The following is an 11,930-nucleotide window of genomic DNA, read 5'->3' as shown; positions in this document are numbered from 1 at the left end:
GCAGGGATAGAGTTTTGTGAAACACAGCGTTGAAAGAGAAACCACCCAACTAGAATTTTGTGTCAAGCAAATTATCTTTCAAGTGAGGGAGAAATAAAGACTTCCAAAAAAATGGAGGGAATTTGTCACCAATATCCCTGCTTTGCAAAAAAAAAGTTAAAAGAAATTCATCAGGAAGAAGGTAAATGATAAAGGTTAAGTGTTAGAGAAGGAAAAAATGAAGGTAATAATAAAATCATTTGTTTTTGTTATTCTTAATTAATCTGACATAACATTTTGTTGAAAATAATAATAGCAGCAACATATTCAGTAATTATAGCTTTTGGATGAGTGAAATGAATGACAGAAATGTTACAAGGGGCAAGGGAGAGAATTTTCACATCCAGTGAAATGCTATGGTGTTACTTCAGAGAGGAGTTGGATTAGTTGTAAATGTATACTACAAACTCAAGGGCAATGACCAAAAATGTAAAAAAAAAAAAAAAAAAAAAAAAGTTATAATGATATGTTGAGAAGAGAAAAAATGGAATCAAGTAAAATATCCCCTAAAAGGTAGAGAAGACAGAAGAGAAGTGGAAGACAAAAAAGAAACAAAGAACAAGGGCAACAAATAAAAAATGTTAAAATATGGTAGATATTAATCCAGCTATATCAATAATCACTTTAAACATCAGTGGTCTAAATACAATAAGTGAAACCAAAAAAACCTGTCACAGTAGATTAAAAAATAAAACAAAACTGGGCTTCCCTGGTGGCGCAGTGGTTAAGAATCCGCCTGTCAATGCAGGGGACATGGGTTCGAGCCCTGGTCCAGGAAGATCCTACAAGTCATGGAGCAGCTAAGCCCATGCGCCACAACTACTGAGCCTGCACTCTAGAGCCCGTGAGCCACAACTGCTGAAGTCCACGTACCCTAGAGCCAGTGCTCCGCAGCAAGAGAAGCCACCGCAATGAGAAGCTCATGCACTGCAACTAAGAGAGGCCCCCACTCACCGCAACTAGAGAAAGCCCGCATGCAGCAAAGAAGACCCAACACAGCCAAAAATAAATAAATAAATAAATAAATAAGAATACCAAGGAGGTCAGCATGGATGAGTGGCTGGAAGGCTGGTACCAGGAAGTTATGAGGACTCACACCAACCAGGGCTTGGAAGTCCAAAAAAGGGCTGCACACCCTACTAATTGCTCACTGAATCCATCAGGAGCCTTGCACACCAGCTGCTTGGGATACTCTGCCTGCAGACACTTCCAACTGGCCATGGGCACACCCAATGCTCCATATACGTCAACCCCCACCCTATGTCTGGCTCCTCACATGACCCCCAGGTGAGGAGCGCAAGACTGCACAGTAAGCACACACATGTAGCTCATAAGCACACACATGACTAGGTGGGATTGGGAAGACATACAGACTTGAGCATTTCAGGGGAAGCAAACACAGCATCCAGCCTGGATGTGAGGGATCAAGGAAAGGCATAGAATCTTAAGAATTCTGTCCAAAAGAGGGAACAAGAGGCATGAAGTGGGCATCCACAGAAAAAGCCTGAGAGAAGCTCAGAATATCCATCTGGGTTGAATGGTGAGGGTGTTTCTCTCCCAAAGCCAGTCAGTAAAAACTGGAGGAGGTGACTGTTTCTTCAAATGCAAAGACAGCAACACAACACTTCATGAAAAATGAAGAAGGAAAAAAAAAATGAAGATTGTAAGGCATTCTGCCAACTCAACAAGAAAAGCCACGAGTATCTATTGACTCCAGAAAATAATGATGCTGGTTATTATTTCCATGACAAGAAACTTTTGTAAACAATCATACTTGAGCACTTCTGCTCTGCAAGCCTAAGCCCTGGAATTACTGATACATTCGAAAGCACCCAAAAGTAAACAAAAGACTTCAGAAACACCCGCTAAGGGCAGGAAGAAAGGGAAACAAATTTTAACACAGGCAATGTACTAATGTTATGTTATACTTTTCTGAAATTCACCTCTTTCTTTAGTTTACAATTACTGTAAAACGGTGACTAAAAAGTGAATAAAACTTTTTAGGGTGACAAACCCATGGAGGAGCAGGAACATTTCTCAGGGGGTAGCTACACCCAAGGGCTTCCCATAGGATACAGGATGTCTGTGCCCAGGAAAGACTCTGGGGGGAGACACCCAAGGGTTTCACACAGCCTAGATACAGGTGATTATTCTCTGCTTTCCTCTCATGGTAAAGAGAGGAAAACCAAAAACTACACCTTTAAACATGAGCCACTCATTGGCTGTGGGAAAATGACGAAATTCTGCATCCCCCTCTGCCAAAGAGTGGCTGTGGGACCCTGTGTAAGGATTTAACTTCTTGGATCCTTCAATGTTTGCTTCTAAAAAGTGAGCTTAATATTTATTGCATGTTAGGATTAAATGAGATCTGTGTAAGGTGTCTGCACAGTCCCTGATATATGGTGAGCATTAAATAATTTTTATTTCCATTAATAATACTATTGATTTTATTATTTTGTTTTGTTTGTTTGTTTGTTTTGCGGTACGCGGGCCTCTCACTGTTGTGGCCTCTCCCGTTGCGGAGCAACAGGCTCCGGACGCGCAGGTTCAGCGGCCATGGCTCACGGGCGCAGCAGCTCCGCGGCATGGGGGATCTTCCCAGACCCGGGCACGAACCCGCGTCCCCTGCATCGGCAGGCGGACTCCCAACCACTGCGCCACCAGGGAAGCCCTGATTTTATTATTAAATAAATGAACACATAAATTTTCTGCCCTGGAAAGAAAAATACGGCGTCTGTTTGACATGCACCACGGAGGACAAATAGTTGATAATGATACTGTGAATTAGAGACGCAGTTGGCTTTGGGAAGGCGGGGAGGGACCTGGAATTTATGGATTTAATGCCAGCCCTAGGAAGAGCTAGGCTGGGGCGACAGGTTCGTGGATTTGAGACTCTGCTTCCCCAAACATTTGGAAAACTCAGGAGAAAACGGGTCCTCTTGGGGAGAAAACTGGCACGGGGGTCCCCACAGACAAAAGCTCCACCCACACTTAAAGACCAGACACAGAGTCTGAAGACTCTACCCGAGGTCAATGTACAATCTGAGGAGAGACGGGTTTAGGGTGCAGAGCTGCCCAGAGAGGCTCCGGGGCCAAAGTCACCACGCACAGTGATAGGACAGGACGCCCGAAGTCTCGGCTGCTGGCCCAGCCCCCGCGCTGAGAGCTGGAGGGGGCTTAGGTCTGAGCTGAGCCCCGGGCGGACTTCGGTCTGCAGACTCCGGAGTTGACCGCAGCAGGGTCCGGGTCCCACAGTGGCAGGTTCCGACTCAACCCCTCCTCCCTGTCCTGGGACACCTGGCCCCTCAACTCACCATTTCCTGGCTTCTGGGGTCCCCCTGGGGTCCTCCGTTCCACTCCTGCCGCCTCTGTAGTTCACAGCATCATATACGCTACAGAGACACACCTGGCACCCGGGAGAGCAGATGAAACTTGACGCTGAGCACCTACAGGAGCCTTTAAGTGGTCGGCTAAGTGTTGCCCCACCCACCTTCTCGTGCTGCGCCCCTGATTGGACAGTTCATGAGAACCCACCCCCTTTCCCTGAGTGACAACAGGGCAGAAGGTCACGTGGTTGAACATAATGAGTTTCAGCCAGTGGGCTGGAACTTGCCCCCTCCAGGGAAGTTTGCTTTTAAACAAGATTTTTTCATAGGTGTTCCTAACCAATATTGTGCATAATCACACAGTGAAAGCCACAGGGCTTATGGGAAAAATGGGATTGGGTGGGGTTCAACTCTCAAAACTTGTCACTGACATTTAAAAAAAAAGGAATCTAATAAAACAGCATCTTACATATATTGAATGATTAAGAAATACAAAAGCACTACAAGAAACAGAGCACTTTACCTTGAAAGAGGCCTGTCCTTTGCTTGTAGAAGTGATCATCAGAAGGATTGACACTTGTGAGTTATAATGAAGAGGTGGAGGGAGAGTTACCTAAAATCAGACAGAAAGTCAGAACCCAGATGGATATTGGGATCCTTCATAACACCTGAGAGGCACTGAATGAGCTGGCAGTGTCTTGAGCTGTGCGTATGTGTTTTGTGTATTTCTGAGCAGCTAGGTTCACCTGGGTGCAGTTTTCTGCAGTTAACTCCTGTCTCTCTTGTGTGCCTTGCTGATGAAATTGCACATAAGCAAACATGAAATTTACATTATGTTCAAATTGTTTCCAAATTTATCAATACCCAGAAAAATATCATGTTTTCAAACAAGCATTATAGCAGAACTGACTGCATGTAGATGTATAATTTTTTTCTGAACCATTTGAAAGTTGAAAATATCATGACACTTCACCATTAAATATTTCAGCATGAATCATCCAGAATCAGGACATTGTCCCGTGTAACCATAATACCAATACCACGCTTCAAAAGTTGAGACTATTTTGGTATCATCTAATATTCAGTCCATATCAAACCAAGCAGAACCCATGGGGACTTTACAGGGGAAAGACCCCTGTATCCCCCACCTGATGTTTATATTGTAGAAAATCTTTAGCCTCCTAGGCCTTCCCGGAGTTCCAAAGAGCAAATTTAATAAGAGAAGGGGGAGAATGCTGAAAGAAAGGAAAAGGGTCAAGCAAGACAAAATAATAATAGTTTAGCCAGAAAACAAAGCCAAGGACTTGAGTTCCTCCTCAAGGGTATATATAATAATCTGAGCTGTATCTTTGAGTTGTTTTCCTGATAATAAAACTCCCACCAGGTGGAAGAAGTTAACTGTATGCTGACCACAAACACATGGACCCCAGAGTGGCTGGAACATAGGTTGGTAGTAAGTTTTGAAATGAGGAATTGTAACTCCTCCGAATTTGTTTTTCATTTTCAAGATTGCTTTGCATAGCCAGGCCACTCGTAATTCCCTATGAATTTTAGGATGAGCTTTCCATTTCTCCCAAAAAATTAATTTAATGATGTCAGAATTTTGATATGGCTTGCACTGAATCTGTAGACCACTTTGGGGACTACTGCCATCTTAACAATATGAACCTTAACAATATGAACTCTCCAGTCTATGAACATAGGATGTCTTATGATATATTTAGGGTTTCTAATTTCTTTCAACAATCTTTTGTAGTTTTCAATATGTGTCTTGAGTTTCCTTGGATAAAATTTTTCCTAATATTTTATTGACTATTTGTGTATCCATGTTCATAATGGATATTGGTCTATGGGGTTTTTGTGATGTCTTTATCTTATTTTATTTATAGGGTAATGATGGTCTCATAGAATATTTAGGTAGTGTTCCTTTCTCTTCTATTCTATGGAGAGGTTTACAAAGGATTAGTGTTAATTCTTCCATGAATGGCTGGGAGAATTCAACATAGAAGCCATCTGTTCTGTTCTTTTCTTTGGGGGAAGTTTTGGATACTGATTCAACCTGCTTACCTGTTACCAGATCATTCTGATTTTCCATTTTCTTAAGTCATTTTTGGTATTTTGTGTGTCTCTAGGAATTTCTCCTTTTCATCTAGGTTGCCTAACTTGTTGTGGAATAAATTTCTTATAGTGTTCTATTGTAATCCTTTGTAGGTTCAAAAGATATACAGATATACCATTATTATGTGTACCAAATGTTATTACTTATAACAAATAATACCATTATATATAATATATGTTATGTAATATATAAAGTATTTACATATTTATATAATATAGTAAAACATTTATTTTCTTATATATACAAATAATAGTATTATGTTTACCACTGTAGGCACAATTGCTAATCTAACTTCCTTGTATAACCCCCACAACTCTTAGAACTGTCCCTGAAGGTGTTGGAGGAAGAAGACAGGAATATCACCTTGATTCAGAGTCAGACACAGATGATGCTGACCTGGGATACAGTGCACGAATCTAATGACTCAGGTAATGGTTGAGGCAGGGAAACGGTCCCTGAGGATTCACAGTGGGAAAAGATACACGAAGAAGTGACAAACAGAAAACTAAACTTTAAAGGGAATTGCGGGTTATGGTGGGGCCACAAGGAAAGAGTCCATCTAAAGGAGGGTTCATGTTGGGCACCCCCAAGATGTCAACCTTGCTCTTATCCTGCAGGTACTATTGTGGTGGGCCTTGTCTCCACCCCAGGGATAGGGAAGTTGTTGGATAAAGTCCCCCTGGTCCTGGATACTGAAGAACAGGCAGTTCTGCATGGGTTGTGCAGCAAAACACAAGGGTTTGCTGCAAGAAATCTCCCACATCCTGCTGTCAGATGTTGTATCCACCTTTATCACCAGCAATAACACCCAGAACCTCAGCTCCCCAGTCACCTTTGTCTTCCAACATGTGAGTCCAGGTGGGATGGACCTGTGGGGTGGAAGACCCCTGTGTCCTGGGCACAGCCTTGGGCTTCAGGGGGCTCCCCCATGGGTGCATAATATCCCCAGGAAAGCCCTTCATGAGCCAGATTTGGGTCAGCATTTCTGAGTTACAGAACCACCATCTCACACCTATTTCCTGTTCCTAAAGTCAGTGATCCCTGGGCCAAGGGAGAAGATATGCTGTGTTTTCTGGGAGTGTGGCCAGAATGGAATTGGTCATTGGGCCGCCAAAGGCTGCAGGATGGCCAGCACCAGAGACAACAGCACCATCTTCCAATGCACCCACCTCAGCAGCTTTGCTGTCCTCATGCCCCAATACGATGTGCAGGTGAGAGCCCTGAGAAGGGCTGCATTCAATGTCAACCACTGTGTAACAAATTCCCACATATGTAAAACCTGAAAAAATTATTATCTCACAGTTATTGCTGGTCAGCAATCTGGCATGGTATAGCTAGGTTGTCTGCTCAGGTTCTTACAAGGCTGAAATCATTCTGTCAGCCTGGACTGCATTCTCATCTGAGGCTTGGGGTCCTCCTCTAACCCTCTGATTCTGGGTACAATTCAGTTCCTTGTGATGGTAGGACTGAGGTCTCCTTGTCTCCTATCTGTCAGCAGGGGTCCAGGTTTAGCTCTCAGGGGCTACCTGCATTCCTTCTCATGTGGACCTCTCCTGGGCCCTCTCACAGTGTATCAATGTTCCTATCTGGAGGCCAGCAAGAGAAGATTCCTCACATCAAAACTCTCTCAAACTTTGGATCTTTTCTCCAATAAAAGCTCACATGATTAAGGCAAGCCCATGCAGGATAAACTTTCTTAACATCACTTAATGTGGGACATGAATTCCATTTGCAAATCCCTTCACAGCAGAACCTACACTGGCATTTGACTTCAAACCTGGAAGTGGTTATGTGTACCTCAGGGGATGGGATATGATTGCCAATTAGAATTCTGCTTACCACAGGGGTCTTCAGACCAGGGACGCACAGGGGCTGCATAAAGGAAGATTTGGTGATAGCAGACGGGGCCAAGGGAGCCAGTGAGTACAGGTGGGTCAGGAGAAATCTTTGCCTCCTCACCTGGCCAGGTGAGCTGCTTACTTTCTCTGGTTCACCAAAACCAAATACTCTCTGGTGATCTCAAGTAATGGGGAATTTACTGAAATAAAGGTGGCACTCACATGAAAGTAAGCATGGAAATGATCACAGCACCATGGTCAGACCTCATAGGAGCCCCCAGAAGTTTGAACGATACTCCGAGTCCATGTTTCCTACAGCCATGTCCCTAAATACCACAATATTCGTACTTTTACTTATATACTGCTTCCTGTTTATTGAAGAGTTCAGATAGTTGAGTTTTGAATTCCAACGGAACAAGAGAGGAAACACTGGAGATTCTCCATCTCAATCTTAGCTCCAGACACTTAGTTCCTCTTGCTTCAACAACCAAAGTTGTTAATTTCTCCTGCAAATTTCAATAGATATTTTACACATATAAATATAGTATATGTATTTCTTCTTTGGCTCTCCTTTTTTCACACAGCTGATAGATTATTCTCTTGAGTTGTCAAAGGATTCTTCATTATTTTCTGGCCAAATACATTCTGTTGTGTGAATGTGCTGTAAATTCTATATCAAGGCCTCTCATAATGGGCGTTTTTATTAGATCACTTACTAATACAAATAATGTTGCAACTGTTTACACTTACCTCATTGATCTCATGTTTGAATATGCAGTTAGAATGGATACTGGGTCAAATTCATAATTGCATGTTGGTAGATATTTCCATATTTCAACATCTTGAGGTCGCACCTGTGGACACTGACACAGGTATTATGTAAAAGTTTGTGATTCCTCACACCATTACCACAAGTTTACTAGCAAATTTTTGGATGTTTACCCATCTAAGATGTAAATATCGTATCTAGGAAAAACTGTGTGTGTTTTTTATTATTAATGGACTGTAACATCTTCATTTAGGAGCTATTAGTATTTCTGTCTCTGGAAACAATTTGTTCACATCCTTGGTATATTTTTCCACTGTCTTGTTGATAAATTTCTTATGGATTTGGGGGAGCTCTTAATACAGTAGGAAAATTAGTTTTATTCAATAAACCAAATATTCTCAAAATTTATAGTTCATCAAAATCATCTGGTGGCCTCATTATTTATTTTTAAACATTTTATTCCTAAACAAAATCAAACATAGAGATATGTTGCAAAATAAAATTTGTGCTAAAAATACTCAATTGCTCTTTATCCAGATGCACCTACTTTGAATGTTTTAATCTTCATTTTCTCCTTCATCCTTTCCTCTCTTTGTCTCTCTCTCTCCACCTCTCTCCATCTCTCGATCTCTCTCCTTCCCTGACTTACACTAAAAGGGAATTGGTGAGGGTTTTTTTCCTTGTCCTCAGGGATTTTAGGATGTATTCCAAAAAGTGGCAGAAAAATATGAATTTTAACCCACCACTGTCAACAAAATGTATCAGTTTTCCTCTTTTAACCAAGGATTTAATTCTAAATCTGTAAGGATTTGTGACGAGTCAGGAACAATTATTACAGGATGAGGTGTGTGGAGTTCAGGGTCAGGGTTTATACCTGGACATCATGACTCCAGGTACAGACTATGTCACACACCATCACATGATGGGGATGGAGGCTTGCTCAATATGGAACTACATGCCTATGTGAACCTCTTGTGGTGACCCATAAGCTTAGTCATGCCCAAAAGTCTAAAGGAAAATAAACCCTTGTGAGTTCCAGGGCTTGGTCTTGACTAAGGACTCCTGTCCCTCAATCCTTCCAGAGACAGAATTAATCATATCAGATCCCACAAAATGCTAACATTCTGAACCTGTAGAAAGTTAGCCATAAACATCACATATCTACTTGGCTCCTCCATTCCTGGTTTTTATATGCCTAAAAATAAAAACAAAAATGGTGGAAGCATCATTACCCCAGAGCAGGAAAGGGTGACTGTGATGTCCTCTCTGATGTGTCCCAGGAGAAGGATCCCACACTGACTGTGATCACCTACGTGGGGCTGAGCCTCTCTCTGCTGTGCCTCCTCCTGGCAGCCCTCACCTTCCTGCTGTGCAAAGCCATCCAGAACACCAGCACTTTGCTCCACCTGCAGCTCTCACTCTGCCTCTTCCTGGCCCACCTGCTCTTCCTAATAGCCATCAACAGAACCGAGATCAAGGTGCTTAAATTGTCCCAAAATACCCCTGCTCTGCCCCAGGGGATGCTGAGTTCATGAAGCCATGCTGCCTTGGACTCCTTAATAAAATGGCATTCCAGGTAAAGTTAGATATGTAAGTAGCCAATTTCACACTGATTGGCACAATTAGAAGACACTCCATTGACAACTCCTCCATATACGTCAGAGTTCTCCCCAGTGATGAAGTATAGAAGAGGTCCTGGGGTCATGCTACACCCTGACACTCCCTCCTGGTTACACCTTCCTCCTTCCCCAGGTGCTATGTGCCATCATTGCAGGTGCCTTGCACTATCTCTACCTGGCCTCCTTCACCTGGATGCTGCTGGAGGGCCTGCACCTCTTCCTCACTGCACACAACCTGACAGTGGTCAACTACTCCAGTGTCAACAAGTTCATGAAGAAACTTACATTCCCAGTGGGCTACGGAGTCCCGGCTGTGATTGTGGTCATTTCTGCAGCATCCAGGCCCCATCTTTATGGAACACCCACCCGGGTAAGGCCAGAAACTATCAAACTCTTAAGAGGAAAACATAGGCAGGACACTCTATGACATAAATGACAGCAGGATCCTCTTTGACCCACCTCCTAGAGAAATGGAAATAAAAACAAAAATAAACAAATGGGACCTAATGAAACTTCAAAGCTTTTGCACAGCAAAGGAAACCATAAACAAGACCAAAAGACAACTGTCAGAATGGGAGAAAATATTTGCAAATGAAGCAACTGACAAAGGATTAATCTCCAAAATTTATAAGCAGCTCATGCAGCTCAAGAACAAAAGAACAAACAACCCAATCCAAAAATGGGCAGAAGACCTAAATAGACATTTCTCCAAAGAAGATATACAAACTGCCAACAAACACATGAAAGAATGCTCAACATCATTAATCATTAGAGAAATGCAAATCAAAACTACAATGAGATACCATCTCACACCAGTCAGAATAGCCATCATCAAAAAATCTAGAAACAATAAATGCTGGAGAGGGTATGGAGAAAAGGGAACCCTCTTGCACTGTTGGTGGGAATGTAAATTGATACAGCCACTGTGGAGAACAGTATGGAGGTTCCTTAAAAAACTACAAATAGAACTACCATATGACTCAGCAATCCCACTACTGGGCATATACCCTGAGAAAACCATAATTCAAAAAGAGTCATGTACCAAAATGTTCATTGCAGCTCTATTTACAATAGCCCAGAGATGGAAACAACCTAAGTGTCCATCATCGGATGAATGGATAAAGAAGATGTGGCACATATATACAATGGAATATTACTCAGCCATAAAAAGAAACGAAATTGAGCTATTTGTAATGAGGTGGATAGACATAGAGTCTGTCATACAGAGTGAAGTAAGTCAGAAAGAGAGAGACAAATACCGTATGCTAACACATATATATGGAATTTAAGAAAAAAAAATGTCATGAAGAACCTAGGGGTAAGACAGGAATAAAGACACAGACCTACTAGAGAATGGACTTGAGGATATGGGGAGGGGGAAGGGTAAGCTGTGACAAAGCGAGAGAGAGGCATGGACATATATACACTAACAAACGTAAGGTAGATAGCTAGTGGGAAGCAGCCGCATAGCACAGGGAGATCAGCTCGGTGCTTTGTGACCGCCTGGAGGGGTGGGATAGGGAGGGTGGGAGGGAGGGAGACGCAAGAGGGAAGAGATATGGGAACATATGTATATGTATAACTGATTCATTTTGTTGTAAAGCAGAAACTAACACACCATTGTAAAGCAATTATACTCCAATAAAGATGTTTAAAAAAAAAAAAAAAGCAAATCTCCACTGTACTTATCTTCTCCAGCATGACCATGGCCATCATAGAACCAACATAGCACTTTAGTTTTTTAAGATATATTTTTTATTGAAGTAACATTGTTTTGTAACACTATATACGTTTCATGTATACGACTTTATATTTCTACTTCTGTATACCCACAACTTGCTCACCACCAGAAATTGAGTTTCCATCCATCACCATAAAGTTGACCCACTTTACCCATTTTGCCTCCCCTCAACCATGCCCCTTCCCCTGTGACAGCCAGTACTCTGTTTTCTGTATCTACAGGGGGAGGAGGCTTGTTTGGTTTGGTTTGTTCATTTCTTTTGTTTGTTTATAGTTTGTTGTATTCCACATATGTACGAAATCAGACTGTATTTGTCTTTCTCCACCTGACTTATTTCACTTAGCACAATACCCCCAATGTCCATCCATGTTGTCACAAATGGCAAGATTTCATCAGTTTTATGGCTGGGTAGTACTCCATGGCTGGTGTGGCTGTGTGTGTGTGTGTGTGTGTGTGTGTGTGTGTGTGTGTGTGTGTGT

General features: G+C 42.3%; 1 protein-coding gene across 1 annotated transcript in view; it reads left to right on the top strand.

The window, feature by feature from the left end:
* The first annotated feature begins 6,197 nt into the window (after positions 1–6,197).
* The window catches only part of LOC113608890 (adhesion G protein-coupled receptor E2-like), a 20,574-nt gene continuing 14,841 nt past the window's right edge, over positions 6,198–11,930 (top strand). The window contains exons 1-4 of the mRNA XM_027085855.1: positions 6,198–6,332; positions 6,516–6,695; positions 9,315–9,569; positions 9,844–10,085. Coding sequence (XP_026941656.1) covers positions 6,198–6,332; positions 6,516–6,695; positions 9,315–9,569; positions 9,844–10,085 — 812 coding nt within the window. The remainder of the gene's footprint in view (positions 6,333–6,515; positions 6,696–9,314; positions 9,570–9,843; positions 10,086–11,930) is intronic.

Source organism: Aethalodelphis obliquidens, unplaced genomic scaffold, assembly GCF_003676395.1.
Source record: "Aethalodelphis obliquidens isolate GAN/ISIS:26980383/991018 unplaced genomic scaffold, ASM367639v1 scaffold53, whole genome shotgun sequence".
In the NCBI taxonomy this organism is placed as follows: Eukaryota; Metazoa; Chordata; class Mammalia; order Artiodactyla; family Delphinidae; genus Aethalodelphis; species Aethalodelphis obliquidens.
This window is presented reverse-complemented; position numbering and strand designations above follow the sequence as displayed.